The sequence below is a fragment of the Bombina bombina genome, chromosome 6, assembly GCF_027579735.1.
Source record: "Bombina bombina isolate aBomBom1 chromosome 6, aBomBom1.pri, whole genome shotgun sequence".
In the NCBI taxonomy this organism is placed as follows: domain Eukaryota; kingdom Metazoa; phylum Chordata; class Amphibia; order Anura; family Bombinatoridae; genus Bombina; species Bombina bombina.
In genome coordinates, this window is record NC_069504.1 from 1,043,770,760 (window position 1) to 1,043,794,470 (window position 23,711).

Genomic DNA, 23,711 nt, shown 5'->3' on the forward strand with positions numbered 1-23,711 from the left:
CTGCTGCCCCCAACGTCGCCGCCGCCATTATACTAAAGTTATTAACCCCTAAACCTCTGGCCTCCCACATCACTAACACTAAATAAATTCAAGGGACGCCATCTTGGATGACGTCCCTTAAAGGGAACCTTCAGTGTACGACTGGGACCATATGAAGAGGATGCTCCGCGCCGGATGTCTTAAAGATGGAGCCGCTCTGCGTCGGAAGGATGAAGATAGAAGATGCCGTCTGGATGAAGACTTTTGCCCGTCTGGAGGACAACTTCTTGCCGCTTGGATTAAGACTTCTCCCGGCTTCGTTGAGGACTTCTTGCCGCTTGGATGAAGACTTCTCCCGGCTGGATGTCCAGTATTCAAAAACTGTAAGTGGATCTTCACGGGTTAGTGTTAGGTTTTTTTAAGGGTTTATTGGGTGGGTTTTATTTTTAGATTAGGGACTTTGGGCACCGTAAAAGAGCTAAATGCCCATTTAAGGGAAATGCCCATCCAAATGCACATTTCAGGGCAATAGGGAGCTTAGGTTTTTTTAGGTAGGTTTTTATTTGGGGGAGTTGGTTGTGTGGGTGGTGGGTTTTACTGTTGGGGGGTTGTTTGTTTGTTTTGTTTTTTTTACAGTATAGAATAATATGATATATCAGCGCTAAGATATACCTTAAGCTGTGAATCACAAAAGGGGTCTAACCAATCCCCTCAAAAGAACAGATACTAGAAAACGGTGTTAGTGATCACAGCGCCAAAAAGGCTAAAAGGTATGTACACACAAACGTATAGGAGGACTAGATAGATTTTATAGATTTTATTTAATACAGAATGGTATAAAAACAATGCTGGTTGAAATAATAATAAAAAACGGTATATCTGATTCTCTTCTTGGAGGTTTAAAACAGACAAGTTAGCCGGCTATTAGAGAAAATTGTTACATTAACTCCGCTGGCAACAATGTTAAAATAACGTTAAAATAACTCAAAATGATACTTAAAAATACAACCTAATACCTAAAAACAGCCGTACAATTAGACCCTTTCCCCAAAGGATTGGGTGGACTAGGGTATAATTGTCCTTGAGTGGGCGCGGTCAGAAACCCACTACTGATTCAAACCTTTGAATAGTGGCAGCAATATTTATTGGTGACACTATTTAAAAGGCTATAGAACTGATAAATAAAGTGCTAAAGATGGAGCACAGTAGATGTCAGTGAAGCTATGGATCCATATCTATAAATTGGCCGCAGTAAAGATTCAGAAATGAGAGTGCTTGACAGAAGCCGCACTCGATATGGAATCTATGACACTGACCCCTGGCTACAAGGGTTGCTGCGATACCGAAAAATGTTAGATATATAACACAAGGTGGTGAGTGTAAACTACAGAGAAATACCAAATTGCAATACAAAATAATAATAACAGGGGTAACACAGATCTATACAACAGTGGGATCGTGTAACAAGTGTGTGCAACAAGTATGTGCAAATGCAAAGATTCAAAAGTAAAAAATGCTAACAATAATACCACAATCGTGTACAATGGTAAAAAAGTTAAAAAAGTGTGCAAAAAAGGTAAAAAAGTTAAAAATGGTGACAAGGAGCAATGCTGTGTGGAACAAAAATGTGTGATTGAGCAATGTCAGTGAAAAATCTGTGCGTTAACACTAGAAAAGTCCAGATAAACTCCTGCTGTAATAAGAAAAGCTCCTGCTGTTATAAGGAAAAATGTGGAGTATAATAATAATTAAAACGTTCGTGGTGGCTAAGTTTGTTGGTGAAAAAATATAAACAACCTCAAAATCCAAAATAAACCCAAAAGTCAGTTAAAGCAAAAAATATTCCACTGTGAATTTTATTCCATGTGAAAAAAATTTTTTGATTGCTGAAGGAGGATCATCCAAAGGAATCCTTTGGGGAACTCAGCTGGGTCTGTGAAATATCGATGTTCCCTTTAAAATCCTCACAGTGAACAGCATTACAGCTGAATCTGTCCCCAGTGTGCAGCCTCACAACATGCCTTGTGTGCAGACCTGATCTGCACACAAGGCATGTTGTGAGGCTGCACACTGGGGACAGATTCAGCTGTAATGCTGTTCACTGTGAGGATTTTAAAGGGATCATCGATATTTCACAGACCCAGCTGAGTTCCCCAAAGGATTCCTTTGGATGATCCTCCTTCAGCAATCAAAAAAATTTTCTCACATGGAATAAAATTCACAGTGGAATATTTTTTGCTTTAACTGACTTTTGGGTTTATTTTGGATTTTGAGGTTGTTTATATTTTTTCACCAACAAACTTAGCCACCACGAACGTTTTAATTATTATTATACTCCACATTTTTCCTTATAACAGCAGGAGCTTTTCTTATTACAGCAGGAGTTTATCTGGACTTTTCTAGTGTTAACGCACAGATTTTTCACTGACATTGCTCAATCACACATTTTTGTTCCACACAGCATTGCTCCTTGTCACCATTTTTAACTTTTTTACCTTTTTTGCACACTTTTTTAACTTTTTTACCATTGTACACGATTGTGGTATTATTGTTAGCATTTTTTACTTTTGAATCTTTGCATTTGCACATACTTGTTGCACACACTTGTTACACGATCCCACTGTTGTATAGATCTGTGTTACCCCTGTTATTATTATTTTGTATTGCAATTTAGTATTTCTCTGTAGTTTACACTCACCACCTTGTGTTATATATCTAACATTTTTCGGTATCGCAGCAACCCTTGTAGCCAGGGGTCAGTGTCATAGATTCCATATCGAGTGCGGCTTCTGTCAAGCACTCTCATTTCTGAATCTTTACTGCGGCCAATTTATAGATATGGATCCATAGCTTCACTGACATCTACTGTGCTCCATCTTTAGCACTTTATTTATCAGTTCTATAGCCTTTTAAATAGTGTCACCAATAAATATTGCTGCCACTATTCAAAGGTTTGAATCAGTAGTGGGTTTCTGACCGCGCCCACTCAAGGACAATTATACCCTAGTCCACCCAATCCTTTGGGGAAAGGGTCTAATTGTACGGCTGTTTTTAGGTATTAGGTTGTATTTTTAAGTATCATTTTGAGTTATTTTAACGTTATTTTAACATTGTTGCCAGCGGAGTTAATGTAACAATTTTCTCTAATAGCCGGCTAACTTGTCTGTTTTAAACCTCCAAGAAGAGAATCAGATATACCGTTTTTTATTATTATTTCAACCAGCATTGTTTTTATACCATTCTGTATTAAATAAAATCTATAAAATCTATCTAGTCCTCCTATACGTTTGTGTGTACATACCTTTTAGCCTTTTTGGCGCTGTGATCACTAACACCGTTTTCTTGTTTTTTTTACAGGTAAAAGTGCTGATTTCTTTGGGGCAATGCCTCGCAAAAGGCCCTTTTAAGGGCCATTGGCAGTTTAGTGTAGGCTAGGGGTTTTTGTATTTTGGGGGGGCTTTTTTATTTTGATAGGGCTATTAGATTAGGTGTAATTAGTTTAAATATTTGATAATTTCTTTTTATTTTGTGTAATTTAGTTTTTATTATTTTTTGTAATTTAGATAAATGTATTTTTTTAATTTAATTTATTTAATTTTAGTGTAATGTCAGGTTTAACTGTAAGACAGGTTAGGTTTTATTTTACAGGTAACTTTTGTATTTATTTTACCTAGGTAGTTAGTAAATAGTTAACAACTATTTACTAACTAGTCTACCTAGTTAAAATAAATACAAACTTACCTGTGAAATAAAAATAAAACCAAAGATAGCTACAATGTAACTATTATTTATATTATAGCTAGCTTAGGTTTTATTTTACAGGTAATTTTTAAATAGGAATAATTTAGGTATTCATTGTAATTTTTATTTGGAATTATTTTAATTATGTTAAAGTTAGTGGGTGTTAGGGTTACGTTTAGGGGTTAATAACTTTAGTATAGTGGCGGCAACATTGGGGGCAGCAGATAAGGGGTTAACCCTTTGAGTGCTTAGCACTTTCCCATCTGGGTGCTAAGATTTTTTTTAAGGTTTTTTTTTTATTTTTTTTTAACTTTTTTTTTTTTCTTTTCAGACCCCCAAGACTTACACTGTTGTTAGGCGATTACCTTACCAATGGTGGATCTTGGGGGTCTGTAGCTGCTTAGATGCCTGAGATACAGGCTTCTAAGCAGCATGCCCCCTGCACCTATACTTAACATTGTTAAGTATAAATAAAGTTGCGCGGTGACGTCAGCACGTTATTGCACGCAACGTCACCACGCAAAACGGGAAGCCTCGGCGATCGTGCCTATAGAGTGGGGTAGGAGCCCCCAGATCTCCCTCAAGGTGGGAGAGTGCTAGTGACGGCTCTGAGCCTTCATTAGCACCAGAGTGGGAAACTCTGTAGCGGCTCAAAGCCGTCATTAGCACTCAAAGGGTTAATAAGTAGTTAGCTGGTGGCGATTTTGGGGGCAGCATATTAGGGGTTAATTAACAGTAATGTAGGTTGCGGCGATGTTAGGGACAGCAGATTAGGGGTTAATAAGTGTATGTAGGTGGCGGCGACATTGGGGCAGCAGATTAGGGGTTAATAATATTTAGCTAGTGTTTACGATGCGGGAGTGCGGCGATTTAGGGGTTAATATGTTTATTATAGTGGCGGCGATGTCCGGAGCAGCAGATTAGGGGCCAATAATTATATTTTAGTGTTTGCTATGCGGGAGGGTCTCGGTTTAGGAGTTAATAGGTGGTTAATGGGTGTTAGTGTACTTTGTAACACTTTAGTTATGAGTTTTATGGTACAGCTTTGTAGCATAAAACTCATAACTACTGACTTTCAGGTGGCGGTACAGATCTTGTAGTAATGGGCTGTACCGTTCACTTTTTGGCCGGACAGGCAAACTCGTAATACGGGCGCTATTAAAGTCCCATTGAAAAAGGACATTTTGAAAGGTGCGGTAGTTACGTTGTGTGACGGCCAAGAAAGTGTGCGGTACAGCTCTACCTACAAGACTCGTAATAGCAGCGGTAGTGAAAAAGCAGCGTTATGAAGCTTTTTCACTCATAACGCAAAACTTGTAATCTATCCGTTAGTGTTTAATGTCCCTTTAAAGGGACAGAAAACCCCAATGTTTTTTTCTTGATTCATATAGAGCATACATTTTTAACCAATTTTCTAATGTACTTCTATTATCAATTTTGTTTCATTCTCTTGGTATCCTTTATTGAAGCAGCAGCAATGCACTACTGGGAGCTGGATGAACACAATCATTAAGTCAAAGAGAGGAGGCATGTGCAGCCACCAATCAGCAGCTAGCTACCACCATCTCCGGATACCAAAAGAACAAAGCAAATCAGATAAACAGAATTAACTCTGAAAAATTTTGGGTTTCATATCCCTTTTAAGTGAAGGTCAAGTCCGGGTGACTCGCTCACACTGTCATGCTGTTTATTAGAAATCATGTTGATGTTCATTCATAATTTTGCATACATTTCACTCATACTGTCTATTTTTTACCTTTTATTTACCCTCCGTTACACTATTTTCGTCTGCCCGCCATCAAAGATCTAATTCTCCAATGTCCGTTTCCCCCCTAGGGCGCTCAGCCCCTTTCTCGCCATGTCACTACTAAGTGATGCGCATGCGCAACTTCCTCAACAGCGTCATATGTCGTCAGGCTAGCTCATGAGACGTGCCTGCGTATCCCTTTTCCTATTTGTAGATTGGATACATCTCAACAATCATAAGGATCTCGCTACAAGTAAGTAACATTAAGTTTTCACTAAATATGCTGTAATCATGTGTACCGATACGGAATTTGCCAACTACTCAATTTAACGCATGCATACAAAAAAACACAATCGCATGCACGATTCAGATGGACATACGCATGCACATTTTCAATGTTAATCTTGTGCACGCGCTTAGGAACAGACAGAGAGAGCGTGTAGGAACGCTCGCTACGTCACTACTACTGAATAAGGAAGTGGTGGAGGGGAGTAGTTGGAATGCAAATGGCAAGTTTTCAAATATATAATTTTATATAAAAACTAATATGTAAAGTGAAAAACAAAGTTAGCGACTAGAATGGTGATTAAATACATTTCAGTATTCCATTAGCCGCAAATTGTCCTTCACTTTAATACCAGGAGATGCCATAACATTTGCAATCTTCTGCCTGTACCTTCCTCAACACCCGACTGTATTGTAATCTCCAAGTTTGAGTAATTCAAACTTAGGGCTGGATTACAAGTGAAGTGCTAAATTAACATGCGCCCGTAAAGGGGCAAACTTGCACGTTTATGGGCGAACACATTAAATAACATGCCACCACAAGTGGCTGGTTAATGCTACCGCAAGCTCGCAGTAGCACTCTGCGCTAAGGCAATTAACCTGAGGTCAGACCTCTGGTTAATTAAAAAAAATGTCCCCAATTGCCCCCAAAATAAAAAGCGTACAGTTCCTTTATTTAAAAAAAAAAAAGTATTTTTTTTTTTTTTAACCCCTTAATGACCGAGGACGTGCAGGGTACGTCCTCAGAAAAAAGGCAGTTAATGCCTGAGAACGTACCCTGCACGTCCTCGGTGTGGAAAGCAGCTGGAAGCGATCCTGCTCGCTTCCAGCTGCTTTCCGGTTATTGCAGTGATGCCTCGATATGGAGGCATCCTGCAATAACCTTAGATGGCCATCCGATGCAGAGAGAGCCACTCTGTGGCCCTCTCTGCACCGGACATCGATGGCCGGTATCGTTGGTGGGTGGGAGCCGGTGTGGGAGGTGGGTGGCGGCCATCGATGGCCCTTGTCATGTGGAGGGGGGCGGGATCGTGGGCGTGCAAGTCCGGGGGCGCGCGCACGTGCACGAGGGGGCGCGCGCGGGGGCGCGCGGGGGCGCGCCGGGGCAGGGACCGGGTGGGGACCGCTGCACTACAGAAAAAAATGTGTCCCAAAATAAAAGTGGGACAAGTAATTTTAAAAAAAAACACCTTATTCGGTATTTAGGTGGTGGGGGTTGGTCGGGGGGGGGGGGGGGGGGGGGGAAATAACAAAAAATAAAAATTAAATAAATATTTGATTGTGAAAAATGGGTACTGGCAGACAGCTGCCAGTACCCAAGATGGCCCCCAATAAGGCAGAGGGGGAGGCTTAGAGAGCTGTTTTGGGGGGGATCAGGGAGGTTGGGGGCTAAGGGGGATCCTAAACACAGCATATGTAAATATGCTTTTTTTTTTTTTCTTTTTAAAAAAAAAAAAATCTTTTATTTTAGTACTGGCAGACTTTCTGCCAGTACTTAAGATGGCGGGGACAATAGTGGGGTGGGGGAGGGAAGGGAGCTGTTTGGGAGGGATCAGGGGGTGGGATGTGTCAGGTGGGAGGCTGAACTCTACACTAAAGCTAAAATTAACCCTGCAAGCTCCCTACACACTACCTAATTAACCCCTTCACTGCTAGCCATAATACACGTGTGATGCGCAGCAGCATTTAGCGACTTTCTAATTACCAAAAAGCAACGCCAAAGTCATATATGTCTGCTATTTCTGAACAAAGGGCATCCCAGAGAAGCATTTACAACCATTTGTGCCATAATTGCACAAGCTGTTTGTAAATAATTTCAGTGAGAAACCTAAAATTGTGAAAAAATTAACGTTTTTTTTAATTTGATCGCATTTGGCGGTGAAATGGTGGCATGAAATATACCAAAATGGGCCTATATCAATACTTGGGGTTGTCTACTACACTACACTAAAGCTAAAATTAACCCTAGAAGCTCCCTACATGCTCCCTAATTAACCCCTTCACTGCTGGGCATAATACGCGTATTTTGCGCAGGGGCATTTAGCAGCCTTCTAATTACCAAAAAGCAAAGCCAAAGCCATATATGTCTGCTATTTCTGAACAAAGGGGATCCCAGAGAAGCATTTACAACCATTTATGCTATAATTGCATAAGTTGTTTGTAAATAATTTCAGTGAGAAACCTAAAGTTTGTGAAAATATTTGTGAAAAAGTGAAAAAAAAATTTTATTTGATCGCATTTGGCGGTGAAATGGTGGCATGAAATATACCAAAATGGGCCTAGATCAATACTTTGGGATGTCTTCTAAAAAAAAATATATACATGTCAAGGGATATTTAGGTATTCCTGACAGATATCAGTGTTCCAATGTAACTAGCGCTAATTTTGAAAAAAAGTGGTTTGGAAATAGCAAAGTGCTACTTGTATTTATGGCCCTATAACTTGCAAAAAAAGCAAAGAACATGTAAACATTGGGTATTTCTAAACTCAGGACAAAATTTAGAAACTATTTAGCATGGGTGTTTTTTGGTGGTTGTAGATGTGTAACAGATTTTGGGGGTCAAAGTTAGAAAAAATGTGTTTTTTTCCATTTTTTCCTCATATTTTATAATGTTTTTTATAGTAAATTATAAGATATGATGAAAATTATGGTATCTTTTGAAAGTCAATTTAATGGCGAGAAAAACGGTATATAATATGTGTGGGTACAGTAAATGAGTAAGAGGAAAATTACAGCTAAACACAAACACCGCAAAAATGTAAAAATAGCCTTGGTCCCAAACGGACAGAAAATGGAAAAGTGCTGCGGTCATTAAGGGGTTAAATAACTGCACAAAGCAGTTACAAGGGGTTAAAGTGAGGGGATGTGGGGTGTTGAGAAAAAAAAAAAAAAAAAAAAAGGCACTGAAAAGTGCCTTTACATTGAAGTCTATGGGGACTGTGTTTTTACTTGAAATATATATGTATATGCTTATATACATATATATTGTACATTTGCTGCACGACTTACCCCCTGCGCTGTGCTAGGTTCCCTGCCGTGTCTCACAGCATCAGAACGAAGCTCCCATTAAAGCCTATGGAAGCACGCTCTTGTGAGCACAATGTTTCCAGGCATTGCGCTTAACCTGTAATACCAGTGCACATTTGCGTGGCTGGTATTACTAAGTGGCGCACAGATATCGAGCTGGCGAAAGCGCAATTTTGAGCTCCTTTCGTAATCTAGCCCTTAATAAGCATATCTATCTCTGATGTCCTCCTTTATGAATATATTTGTGTCAAGATGAAGCGCTTGCCAGCTGATACTTACCGGCTCATATGCCAGCCCTTCTGCTGAGGTCACCATAGTCTCAGCCAGATCCAATACATCAGCTCCAATATCTATAGAAGACAGAATTAATAACAACAACAACAACAACACATAAACAAAATATAATCGTTTCAAAGTTGCAAGAAAAAAATGCAATACTTACACTGACATCTCATTGCCACAGTAATGTCTATATTCAACCGCATTTTACTAAAAGACAAGACAAAGAAGCACATAAGTCATACAACAGCAATCTCTTATGTCTCCTCACTCCCAATCTTAGATACATTGAGGCAAGGCTGTCCAAATCTATTCCTTATAGGCTGCAAGCGGTCCAGAGTATAATCATAGCATAGACTAAGCTAACAACATGACAGATAAGAAAGTACACAAACAGAACATGAATGTAGTTGCACAATGTGGTGAAAGTCAGTGGTTGTGTGCTAAAATTATCATTTCAAAAACACATTACAGGTACTAATTATAGAGTATTGCAGAGGGAATTAATGAAGGGATATCATGACAATAAGCTGTGTGAAGATTAAATTCTTGTAAACTTTGTAATGCACTTTCCAGACAAAATTCCCAAAAAGAAACTTTATTGTGTCAAGTTGCAACATACAATATTCAGACAGTTTGACCATGGTACAGAAGAACAAATACGAACTCAATCCTTGAGATTATTGAATAGAAGCATTTTAGCGGTTTCAGAAGTGTAAGTATGCACAGTGCACCATCATTTTAAACCCAGCACTTGCTCAGAGAGTCTAAGGTATTAATATCATCTGGTAATGACTAAATTTGTCAATTGCTGACATGATACAAGCCCCACTGGTGCTCTGAGGAGCTGCAGTATTTAAAATGATGATACACTGGGAATATCTAGCAATGCTTCACGTGCAGAGGAAAAGGTTAATGTTAAAACAGTTATAACTTTAACTAGAAGCATTTTTGTCAATAAATGTATATTGCAAATATGTTTCTATTTAAATATGTAATTCATTTATGTGCATTTCAACTGGAATGTCCCTTTAATTTTGACTTTAGTGTTCTTACTAGCTAAAGTCCACTTTGACTCATACCCCCAGCTTCCCCCTGGATGCCATTTTGTTTTTTTAATTATTACTAAAATAAACAGGGAGTGGTTATGCCTAAAAGTAGGTAACCCCCGCCCCAAATGTTTTTCCTCCACTCAAGTAAGCACAGTTCACACACATGTGCAGCAACTTCACTAAACAAACCCGTGAGGTGAGCACAGGAGTGAAGACAATGGCAGATCTATCTCTGTGTGCAATATGAATTCTAGAAGCTGGGTGTTTTCCATAGGATTGACAGAACTGCTAGCTGCTGCTCTTTTAAAGGGACAGTTTACTGTAAAATTGGTTTTCCCTTAATGTGTTTTCAATGACTTGTTATGCCAGCTGCAGGGTATAAAATGTATGAGAAATTACTTATTTTGTTTTCTTTTTTTATATGAAATAGCTCTTTTTTTTTTCTTAAAACCACCACCCATTAAAATAGGTTGTTCTTGCAGAGAAATCAGATCTCTTTATTTTATCACTTTCTGTACACACAAATGCTTCTTTATATTATTTATGTCTCTATACCAAAGCCCAATACTAAAAAGAACAATTATGAAAATTCTCTCCTAATCCCCACTGTGAGTGTGATTTCTTTTGCAGACTATATTTACACAACTTTCTATAGCCAATAGAAAAGTATAGAAACTTTCAGTATAGGTAAGGATACTGCAGGTAAAATCGGCTATTTCAAATACTGAAATAAAGGTAAAGTATTTATTTGTAATCAGTTCAATACACTACAGCAGGTAATATGGATTTTTGGGAACAAATTATTGGGAAAATAGGGTGCACTGTCCCTTTAAATAAATAAAAAGTAACCAAAGGGAAGCCGGGGCACAAGTTGAAGAGAACTTTAGCAAGTAAAAGAATACAAAAATAACAGTTTTAATACTTTTAGGGGGTAATGAAACAATACCTGTTGTAAAGACTTAGATGCAGCAAACGTATTGATGTTATTAATATTGACTGTGCCTTTAAATACTGCATTTGTCACTCTAGTAACTAATTTATAAATGTCCCTAACTGGCCTCAGCAGAGGTGGTGTAAGTCTTTTAAACACAGGGAATTCCTAAACCTTTAAACTAATTTTTAATATTTAAACAAGTTAGTAGGAACGCGTCTACTTATTATTGTCAGGATAATCATTATATCTAGTATGTATTTACTGCTTAATGTCCCTTTAATGGATGTGTGCAATCTTCACATTACTTATATATTTGGAGGCAAATAAAAAACCCACCTGGTGAAATCTTTGTCCACCTCATATTCATATCTCATCCAGGTATCCCGATAAACGAAGAATTCCATGATAGTAAGGACAGCCATAAATGAGAACGCAAAAAGAGACACTACAGAGAGAGACATAGGAGTAAGGCTAAAGTAAATATACTGAACTGATGTATTTATTTATTAAAAAGCAAGAGAAACAATGTCCTGAGGCTATATTAGACCTTATTACTTATAAACCTTCTGCCAGAAACAAATATGATGTCTGTTCCAATCTTAACATAATTTTCACGTGGGTTATTATGGTGAGTGGTGTGATAAACCAGTTTACAAATTTGTAGCCATCTTAGTCCATTATAAAATTAGATTTTAGAATATTTTTCAAAATGGCTTTGCTAACCCATCAAATACTTATCACTAAAAACATCTCACGTATATTGACCACAAAGGGGGTTAATTGCTTAAAGGGACAGTCTACAACAGAATTGTTATTGTTTAAAAAGATTATCCCTTTATTACCTATTCCACAATTTTAATGAGAATAGACAAGAGGGTTTAGTTTTTCTACCTCTAAAGCACATACTTCCATGTCAGATTAGATGTGATGTGTACTGAGAACAACTGGCCTGAGTCACTGTCAGCTACAATCCTCACGTCCTAGTATCTATAAATCACAGGAAACAGCAGCCACAGCTCTTAAACCTTCTTCTGGATTATTTTACATATCTGTATATAAACCTCCTATACATGTGTCAACCTCTGTCACAAGAAGATATTTTTATTTTTTTATAGCCGTGAAATATTGTGTGTATCTTTAGGTTTTAATTCAATAGGTAATTCCCCATTACTATTTTTAAAAGGTACATGAAACACATGTTTCTTTTATGATTCAGGTAGAGCATACAAATACAAATTTAAAGAACTTTCCAATTTACTTATATTGATTAGCTTTGTTCTCTTGGTATCCTTTAATGAAGGAGCAGTAGTTCACTACTTGGAGCTAGATGAACACAATTCAAAGTCATATTTATATGTGCAGCTGCCAATCAGCAGCTAGCTAACAAAGGATTCCAAGTGAATGAAGCAAATCAGATAATAGAGGTCAATATGAAAGTTGTTTAAAGGGATGGAAAACTCACTATTGACCGAATATATGATCAATCTTGTTCATTCTTCTTAAATGTGCACACAAATTTTCACTTTATACATTATATAGCCATTTACTTACAATGACATAATAAATAATATTCGTAAGATTAGGAAAAGTGGGAGGATTTGTGGCATTTAAGCCAAGTGTAGAATTATACACTAAATTATATATATACACAAGGTTTAACAATTACACTTTATTGAACATATATGCAAGACAAACATAACCATGAAGTGTTGTGTGGCAAATAAAAATAAATGGATTGGGTATATTCACTTCCAAAATCCAATTAATTAGAAATTATTGTACCACAGTTCACCTATTATTAAAAAGGAGGATGATACTAATGGCTAGTAGAACAATGGGGATAGTCACTTCCAAAATTCTAAGACTCAATAGTCATATATGTGTATCATCTCGCTATTAAAAATGGGGCTGATGGGCCAGGTAAGCATAGGTCCAATCTGAAATTCGAATGAGGATGAAGCTAAGTGGACTGAAATTCAAAGAGAATGTGGCATATATATGATAAATTTGCACCAGTATTCACACTGACTGCAAAATGGACTAATCTGCCCAGGGGAATTCTCCCATCTGTGTACAATACACCAAAAACAGTCATTAGTTAGCTTACATACCTACAGAAATAAACAGTGTACTAGTATAAGTGTACTCAGTGTGTTTGTGCAAACAACTGGTATCGATATCACTCTAGGTAGTTGAACTGTCTCACACTTACAAATTCTACATAGGGTATTATATAGAGGTACACCTGGATATAGGGTATCTATATTATGACTATATAGTAATGTGAGTAATGATCCCTTGGATATGGGTTCAGCGTATTGTAGAGTGATATATGTCTATTAGACTTGCAGTGATGAAAGTTACAGGCAGATATGCAGGGAATCATACGTATAATCTTGCATGAGCATTCACACTAACTGCAAAATTGATCTATGCGCTCAAAGGCGTCCTCCTGCCTGCGTACTGCTCTGATTGAACAGAGTCAGACGATTTCTAACTTGATCCCTCAAAATAAACTTTATACTAGTAGTCATTTTCATTCACACAGCTCATTCATGATTCTAGATACTGTCAGTAAAATACTGCGTTATGCTTTTTCAATTTATAGCACTATGTATTAGCCCCTGGAGAAGGGCTCCACAAATTCTTTAGTCAAAATGTATCTATAGCGGGTATTTGTTTGAACAAACCACTATTAAGTTGCTGTGTTAGCTAGTGTGGACATGCCGATACCAGACCCCGCCCACCGACGCGTTTCCGTCACTAAGTCACTAAGACGTGACTTCGTCAGGGTATAGGGCCGGCCCAGCGTAGGACTCCGCTTCTTATGGAGTCGTTGTCAAGGTAACATGTTTGTTACTTCGTTTCATTGGCGGAAGTGTAATACCGCATGGCCTCTGTGACTCATCATGAATGCTCTTCTAGATCGCAGTAGAGAGATCATAAATAGATAACACAAAGACGTAACAGATGTATTACGGTCTGTGATATTCTAAGGCTATGCACTATATAGAAGTACATAATTTGTAAAGATAATTTTATATGACTATCTGTGGGATGAATAATTTGTAAAACATCCCTTAGATGAAAGTAAAGTTATATTTGTCATAATCGTATATGCAAATTCATATAATACATTTGCTCTTATGACACCCCCGCAGATTTTAATGAGAGGGTCTCAATATATCAAGGGGTACAGAATATAAATGCCAATGTGTTTTTGCAAATACTGTGGATACCAATATTGCCTTATTTTCCGCACAGTAGTCATTAACATATGTAAATGCTCTCATCATCTAATCATTTATTCAAAAATGGTATATATTGGCTATTATGTTAGAAACGGGTGAGGAAGTGTGGGCACTTGCACATTGCAACGTAGATAACTCTTTTTGATCTACAGTTTAAGAAATCTTTGATCTCATATTGTTTATTGGTATGGGGATGTGTAAAGATTTTTGTTGGAGTCATGTTTTTGCAGGCTTGGCATCTACCGCACTTATGGTAGCCTTTTGTCTCTCTCAGCCAAGTTCTTGGTTGATCCTTAGAATAATGACTATTTATAAGGATATCTTTGAGGTTTCGTGATCTTCTTTAGGTTATCAAAGGTTTGGTGGTGAGTACTTCTCTTAGTTCTTCATCCTCGTGTAGTACATGCCAGTGTCTCTGGAAGATGTTTCTAATGTGTACATTTTTATCATCATAAGTTCCAATGACTCTTATGGGTTGTGGCATGTTTGTTTGTGTGCCTTTTCCCATTGCTGGATCATCCAAAAGGGAGGATCTCTCAAGGGCTTTCGTTCTTTGATAAGCTCTTTTTAAACATCTCCCTGGGTATCCTCTCTCTTTGAATCTTTTCCTTAGTTCCCCAGCTTCTGTTTCAAAGTCCAATTCAGTGCTGCAATTGCGTCTGGCCCTCAAATATTGGCCATATGGGATGCCCAGTTTTTGTTTTTTAGGGTGAAAGCTTTCCCATTGTAGAAGGCTGTTGGTAGATGTCTCTTTCCTGTACAGTCTGGTATTTAATATACCATTTGTCTCTTTTCTTATTTCCAAATCCAGAAAGGAAATTTGTGTCAGATTGATTGTAGAAGTGTACTTCATCCCATCTGTATTGTCATTAAGCCACAACATAAAGTTGTTGAAATCATTTTTGGTGCCAGTCCACAGTATCAGAACATCATCTATGTATCTAATATATAGATCCATAAATTTCATGTATGGATTTATATCTTGATTTAAGATGCTTTTTTGTTCTATCCACCGCAAAAAAATATTTGCATAGGTTGGGGCACAACATGTGCCCATTGCTGTGCCCCGTTTTTGCAAATATGTCTTTGTATTGAACAAAAAATAATTGTGTTTCAATACATAGTCCAGAAGATCAATAATAAAATCCTCCTCCTCATTCCCCTTAGGGTTAATGGTTCTCTGAAAGAATGCAACAGCTTCTAAGCCTAAATTGTGTGGGATGTTGGAGTATAAGCTCTCAACATCAATGCTAGCTAAAAATGTAGTATCCTCTACTCTGTTGTCTGCTAGATTTTTCAGAACATCTTTAGTATCCTTGACATAAGACGTTAGAGTGTATACAAAATGTCTCAATTTTTTATCTACAAATATGCTAGCATTCTCTGTAAGACACCCGTTGCCAGAGACAATTGGTCTACCGGGGTTTTTTTCCATATTTTTATGGACTTTTGGTAGGCTATAGAAGGTTGCAATTCTTGGTGCAGTATTATGCATAAACAGATGTTCTGCTTTTGTTATCACTCTTTCTTGAAGACCTCTGTCCAATAGTGATTTTAATTCTTTACCAAATTTTTCTGTTGGATCATTAGATAGAACTTTGTAATTTTCTACATTCTCTAGAATCTCTATACACATTCGTTCATACTACCGCCCTTGTCAGCATTTTTGATAGTGATTTCTTTATTTGTTTGTAAATCTTTAAGGGCATTGCGTTCTTTATAGCTAAGATTCTTTTTGATCTTACTCCTTGGGTTTAATCCCTCTATTTCTGTTGTCACTAGAGAGACAAATTTATCAATTACTGGGTATTTGGAGATAGATGGCATGAATTTGCTTTTTGGTTTAACCACACTTTCTTTCCTTGTGTTTGATGTGTCTTCATTCTCATTTAGTAGTGTCAACATCAGGTTAACCATTTCATGATCTTCTTGTTCAATACCCATATCATTTAAGTAGTGTTGGTCATTTTATGGAACTTGTGTAGAGCCAATTTTCTGGCAAAGAGGTGAGTGTCTTTGATCCAATTAAATGTGTCATAGTGTAGAGTTGGTATAAAGGTTGATCCTTTTGCCAACAATGTATGATGTTCCCTTGCTAGGGGTGTATCTGTTAAATTAATGATTTGTAAATTATCCATATTTACTTTTGTTTGTTTGGGGGTTTCGATTTGTTTTGTTGTCTCGTTCGTATCGTTCTCTTTGGGGGGAACAGATCTTTCTCTAAAAAAAATCCTTGTTATTGATGGTTCAGCTATGGCTGTGGTTATTACTGGTCTTTGAGTGGCCTCCTCATCTGAGGGTTCAGAATCAGTGGTGGAATTATCAGAGGTTATACTCTTATTACTACTTCTTGTGTATATCTGAAATTCCTTTGTTTCTGATTTGACTTATAAATATTTCCTTTCTGGTGATCAGACCAATCCCTTTGTAATTTTCTATTTTTTGCCTCACTGAGTTCTTCTTTCAGTTTATCTATATGAAATTTTAATTTCACATCCAATGTCTCAAAATCTTTATGACTAATGAACTTGTTAGTTTGTATCTTTGCTTCATCTATTAATTTAGTTAGCTGATCATACTGTTTTCTCTCATATTCTAAGGTTAGCTTCATTAGATCTAGAGAACATCGTGTTAGAATTTCTTGCCATCTCAATACAAAGTTTTCATCTGATATATGAAAAGAGGGTGCCAACTGAATTCTCGGTCCTCTAGGGATAAGTTTGTTTTTGACATAGCTTTCTAGACTGAAAACTTCCCAGAATGATTTAACTTGTTTTTTTCATTATTTTTGCAATACTTTTAAAGGCTTCTTCAATGTTGGTTGCTTGTGGACATACATTCCCAACATTTAGAGTGAATACTCTCTCTGCTTCTAGTTTCCATTGGTCAAAATCTATGGTGGAAGATAGGTAGCCGGCCATTACTACCTAACTTAGTACCACCCAAGTCCCAAATTTGTGAATGTGAACTAAATCACTGATAATGATAATCGTAAGATTAGGAAAAGTGGGAGGATTTGTGGCATTTAAGCCAAGTGTAGAATTATACACTAAATTATATATATACATGGTTTAACAATTACACTTTATTGAACATATATGCAAGACAAACATAACCATGAAGTGTTGTGTGGCAAATAAAAATAAATGGATTGGGTATATTCACTTCCAAAATCCAATTAATTAGAAATTATTGTACCACAGTTCACCTATTATTAAAAAGGAGGATGATACTAATGGCTAGTAGAACAATGGGGATAGTCACTTCCAAAATTCTAAGACTCAATAGTCATATATGTGTATCATCTCGCTATTAAAAATGGGGCTGATGGGCCAGGTAAGCATAGGTCCAATCTGAAATTCGAATGAGGATGAAGCTAAGTGGACTGAAATTCAAAGAGAATTTGGCATATATATGATAAATTTGCACCAGTATTCACACTGACTGCAAAATGGACTAATCTGCCCAGGGGAATTCTCCCATCTGTGTACAATACACCAAAAACAGTCAGTTAGCTTACTAATAGCTTTTTTTGGGGTGGATAGAACAAAAAAGCATCTTAAATCAAGATATAAATCCATACATGAAATTTATGGATCTATATATTAGATACATAGATGATGTTCTGATACTGTGGACTGGCACCAAAAATGATTTCAACAACTTTATGTTGTGGCTTAATGACAATACAGATGGGATGAAGTACACTTCTACAATCAATATGACACAAATTTCCTTTCTGGATTTGGAAATAAGAAAAGAGACAAATGGTATATTAAATACCAGACTGTACAGGAAAGAGACATCTACCAACAGCCTTCTACAATGGGAGAGCTTTCACCCTAAAAAACAAAAACTGGGCATCCCATATGGCCAATATTTGAGGGCCAGACGCAATTGCAGCACTGAATTGGACTTTGAAACAGAAGCTGGGGAACTAAGGAAAAGATTCAGAGAGAGAGGATACCCAGGGAGATGTTTAAAAAGAGCTTATCAAAGAGCGAAAGCCCTTGAGAGATCCTCCCTTTTGGATGATCCAGCAATGGGAAAAGGCACACAAACAAACATGCCGCAACCCATAAGAGTCATTGGAACTTATGATGATAAAAATGTACACATTAGAAACATCTTCCAGAGACACTGGCATGTACTACACGAGGATGAAGAACTAAGAGAAGTACTCACCACCAAACCTTTGATAACCTATAGAAGATCACGAAACCTCAAAGATATCCTTATAAATAGTCATTATTCTAAGGATCAACCAAGAACTTGGCTGAGAGAGACAAAGGGCTACCATAAGTGCGGTAGATGCCAAGCCTGCAAAAACATGACTCCAACAAAAATCTTTACATATCCCCATACCAATAAACAATATGAGATCAAAGATTTTTTAAACTGTAGATCAAAAAGAGTTATCTACGTTGCAATGTGCAAGTGCCCCAAAATCTATGTGGGTGAAACCTCAAGAGAGTTACGGACTAGGGTCCTGGAACATATAGGCGATATAAAATGGAACAGGAATGTACCGGTGGCACAACATATGAATAGTACACACCAGGGACATATATATGACATTTTCTTTTTTGCAATAAAGCAATTAAAAGTAAAAGACAGACGAGGCGATATAACAAAGATGTTATTACAGAAAGAATGTAGATGGATTCACGAATTACAATCCGCTGCACCCAAAGGACTGAATGAGGCAATATCTTATAAATGCTTTTTATAATATATCTTGGGAAGCATGGAATAATTTACTGTAAATGCCACTCAAGCCATGGTCTATTAACAGGTGGGGACCTCACCACACTTCCTCACCCGTTTCTAACATAATAGCCAATATATACCATTTTTGAATAAATGATTAGATGATGAGAGCATTTACATATGTTAATGACTACTGTGCGGAAAATAAGGCAATATTGGTATCCACAGTATTTGCAAAAACACATTGGCATTTATATTCTGTACCCCTTGATATATTGATACCCTCTCATTAAAATCTGCGGGGGTGTCATAAGAGCAAATGTATTATATGAATTTGCATATACGATTATGACAAATATAACTTTACTTTCATCTAAGGGATGTTTTACAAATTATTCATCCCACAGATAGTCATATAAAATTATCTTTACAAATTATGTACTTCTATATAGTGCATAGCCTCAGAATATCACAGACCGTAATACATCTGTTACGTCTTTGTGTTATCTATTTATGATCTCTCTACTGCGATCTAGAAGAGCATTCATGATGAGTCACAGAGGCCATGCGGTATTACACTTCCGCCAATGAAACGAAGTAACAAACATGTTACCTTGACAACGACACTGCATAAGAAGCGGAGTCCTACGCTGGGCCGGCCCTATACCCTGACGAAGTCACGTCTTAGTGACGGAAACGCGTCGGTGGGCGGGGTCTGGTATCGGCATGTCCACACTAGCTAACACAGCAACTTAATAGCGGTTTGTTCAAACAAATACCCGCTATAGATACACTTTGACTAAAGAATTTGTGGAGCCCTTCTCCAGGGGCTAATACATAGTGCTATAAATTGAAAAAGCATAATAACGCAGTATTTTACTGACAGTATCTAGAATCATGAATGAGCTGTGTGAATGATAAGGACTACTAGTATAAAGTTTATTTTGAGGGATCAAGTTAGAAATCGGCTAACTCTGTTCAATCAGAGCAGTACGCAGGCAGGAGGACGCCTTTGAGCGCATAGATCAATTTTGCAGTTAGTGTGAATGCTCATGCAAGATTATACGTATGATTCCCTGCATATCTGCCTGTAACTTTCATCACTGCAAGTCTAATAGACATATATCACTCTACAATACGCTGAACCCATATCCAAGGGATCATTACTCACATTACTATATAGTCATAATATAGATACCCTATATCCAGGTGTACCTCTATATAATACCCTATGTAGAATTTGTAAGTGTGAGACAGTTCAACTACCTAGAGTGATATCGATACCAGTTGTTTGCACAAACACACTGAGTACACTTATACTAGTACACTGTTTATTTCTGTAGGTATGTAAGCTAACTAATGAGAATTCCCCTGGGCAGATTAGTCCATTTTGCAGTCAGTGTGAATACTGGTGCAAATTTATCATATATATGCCAAATTCTCTTTGAATTTCAGTCCACTTAGCTTCATCCTCATTCGAATTTCAGATTGGACCTATGCTTACCTGGCCCATCAGCCCCATTTTTAATAGCGAGATGATACACATATATGACTATTGAGTCTTAGAATTTTGGAAGTGACTATCCCCATTGTTCTACTAGCCATTAGTATCATCCTCCTTTTTAATAATAGGTGAACTGTGGTACAATAATTTCTAATTAATTGGATTTTGGAAGTGAATATACCCAATCCATTTATTTTTATTTGCCACACAACACTTCATGGTTATGTTTGTCTTGCATATATGTTCAATAAAGTGTAATTGTTAAACCTTGTATATATATATATATATATATATATATATATATATATAATAAATAATATCTCTGTTCCGTTAAAACGCCAGCCCTACGTGACGTAATATCCCTTTTGCCATCTTTCGTCCTTCCTTCAATGCAATTGGATTTGCGCAATGCGCATTAACGCGCAATCCCAACATCGAGCAAGTAAAAACCCTCTGATGTGTAGAGAGAGTGGAGACCAGATCAACGCAGACAATACTCAGTGAAACATCTAAGAGGGGCGGAGCAAGGCAGAGAGATGCGGCGCAACAAGGTTTTGATAATGTATTCAAATTTACATTAAAATACATAAAAAAATAATGAATTGATAATGCGGTTGAATACTTATTATATAAACTAATCTAAATATGTAATTTGCAAATAACGGAGTTTACCATCACTTTAAATTAAATTCTCTAGTCGAATCATGAAAGTTTAGTTTTGACTTTTCTGTCCCTTTAAGTAGAATCTAACTTTTCCTGTGAACTGCACCTGCTCTCATCATAACCTTTAAAAAATAGAAATTACCCAAATTATCAAGTTAAAAATGTCCTACTCCCCCTCTAGAGTCGCCTCTTACCGGTCCCCCTGCTTGCTGAGGTCTCCACATAGCTCTCAGGCACCTTGGGGAAAGCATCCAGCTCCTTCACTAGAGTCAGTGTCTTCTTCCGATTTAGACGCCTCATGTTTCCAGTTGTAAAGGTAAAATAATATACAGGTGACAGGAGGTGAAAACCAGGACCTGGGGAGGCAGCTGAATACAAAATGTGAGAATATTATGAAATCAGTTTACACAGATTTTCACGTGGTTTGAAGTATTCACATACATTTTAGGTAAACACAACACATAACAGTTGTGCATGAAAAACCCTATTAGCACAACGAGGCTACTTAATATTGTTTTGCTGTATATACACAATATGGAAACTATGTGTACATCTAATATTTGTGTAAAATACAATTTGCAACTTGTTTGTTACAGTTCCACAAATATAATAAAGAGCTGTAGATGCCTATGAGATGATAATAAACGATACTCTTAGCTCTATAGTGCTGTATGGTGGGAATATATAACGAATGCAGCGTTAACCATTGACGCTATACACCAAATATTAAGAGAGACTGATAGATACGCACCGGTTGAATGTTTCGGGGTTCACCCCCCAGGTCTAGGTAACACACTGATGCTAGTAAGGTCAAAGGTCATAGCTTGTGTATAGACAACGTCACTTCCTGGTTCGTCAGCAAAAGTTGCGTACGCTGGATACAGTCACGTGACGAAGAGTAAAGTCACCATGTTTGATGAGGCTAAATAAAAGACTGACGATTTCTATATTATTCTTGCGTGTGTTTATTGTATGACGGTGTCCTGGCAGATCAGCCAATTCCTCAGATTAGCCAATTACGTGAGTGGGATTGGTCTAGTCTAGGCTCACTAAACCGGGAAGTAGCAGGCAGCGTGGTAGAGACTGAGAGCAATTAAATTGTGACCGGTTATTACGGACTCTTGCGTGGTAAGAAGATAATTTAGAGAGCTCCTAACTTGATATTGGAGCAGGGAGAGCGTTGGTAACCATGGCTGTAAAGTGTTATCGGATCCTATGTGCAGTTGTGCAGCAGCTAGATCAGTCCACAGTCATCTTGTGTCCCCGCAGGTTTGGCTCACTAAATTAAGTTACACTGCTGATCCATTGGAGAACTTCTTTCACTACATTTAGATGTCTCTGTTGCTTTTCTGTGAATTAAACATACACTCACACACACATTAAAATAAATATATATATATATAAGCCACAGACACATCTATATAGGCACATACAATAAATAAATAAATAAATATATATATATATATATATATATATATATATATATATATACACACACACTAACTGGCCAAGCAATTTTAGCAAAAAACTTTATTTGAAACATGCAAGAATGAGGGAGGAAAAAAACCATACCAAATACAAAACTGTGATTTTGTGTTATTTTCAAAACATTATTTACTAAATCCTACAGATTTTTGTTTTCTACTTTTCCATCATCTCAACTTCCCAAACCACCAACAGCATTTTCCTTTATGCATGTTTTGCATTAAAACTTGTAATTGAATATTAGAAGATACAATTATGTTTGCTCACTTTCACCATCTTGCAGTTTATGCATATAATGAAAATAAATAACGTATACATTATGTATCCATAAACAAAATTAGAAACATTTATTTAACTTACAATTTTTATTGGAGCTTTAACAGAAAAGAGGTACAGACAATATAAATTATAAACTGACAATAGTGCAAGTTACACAGTCTGCACACGTATGGTACATGTAATAACATATATAAAAGCCATTAGTTCTGCAATGACCATAACATCATAATATATTGAGAACTAGTTGTGTGTGTTGACTATAAAAGAAAAACATTACAAAGATAATAAGTTTACAGTGCTGACTATGACCTAGTTTCCACTGAGGTGGTAAATTGTGGAAACTTGTAATAAAAACATTTATCTCCATTAACGTCTATGGAGATTTTTTATATTACCACCAGTTTCCAAACTTTACCACCTCAATGGAAACTAGGCCTATGTCTATCCAGTAGCAAATTGAAGGCATACTTCCTATGGTCAGTAAATTCACAGTAGTATAATAATGCTTACATTATGGGACCCTTACATTACCAAAACATGCTGCAGAGCTGCTTAAAGGGCCACTAAACCCAAAATCTTTCTTTAAAAGGACAGTCTAGTCAAAATTAAACTTTCATGATTCAGATAGGGCATGTAATTTTAAACAACTTTCCAATTTACTTCTATTATCTAATTTGCTCAATTCTTTAGATATCCTTTGTTGAATAAATAGCAATGCACATGTGTGAGCCAATCACACAAGGCCTCTATGTGCAGCAACCAATCAGCAGCTAC

General features: G+C 37.1%; 2 protein-coding genes across 2 annotated transcripts in view; one reads left to right on the forward strand and one right to left on the reverse strand.

Annotated features, from left to right (window-relative positions):
• ERGIC2 (ERGIC and golgi 2) overlaps positions 1-22,030 on the reverse strand; it is a 61,470-nt gene extending 39,440 nt beyond the window's left edge. The window contains exons 1-5 of the mRNA XM_053718805.1: positions 21,925-22,030; positions 21,368-21,541; positions 11,382-11,490; positions 9,223-9,269; positions 9,060-9,130 (exon numbers count right to left, since the gene is read on the reverse strand). Coding sequence (XP_053574780.1) covers positions 9,060-9,130; positions 9,223-9,269; positions 11,382-11,490; positions 21,368-21,473 — 333 coding nt within the window. The 5' untranslated portion in view covers positions 21,474-21,541; positions 21,925-22,030. The remainder of the gene's footprint in view (positions 1-9,059; positions 9,131-9,222; positions 9,270-11,381; positions 11,491-21,367; positions 21,542-21,924) is intronic.
• Positions 22,031-22,184: 154 nt separating this feature from the next.
• Positions 22,185-23,711, forward strand: part of ADAT3 (adenosine deaminase tRNA specific 3) — an 11,771-nt gene continuing 10,244 nt past the window's right edge. Inside the window, exon 1 of the mRNA XM_053718804.1 lies at positions 22,185-22,301. The gene's annotated coding sequence lies outside the window, so the exon portion shown is untranslated. The remainder of the gene's footprint in view (positions 22,302-23,711) is intronic.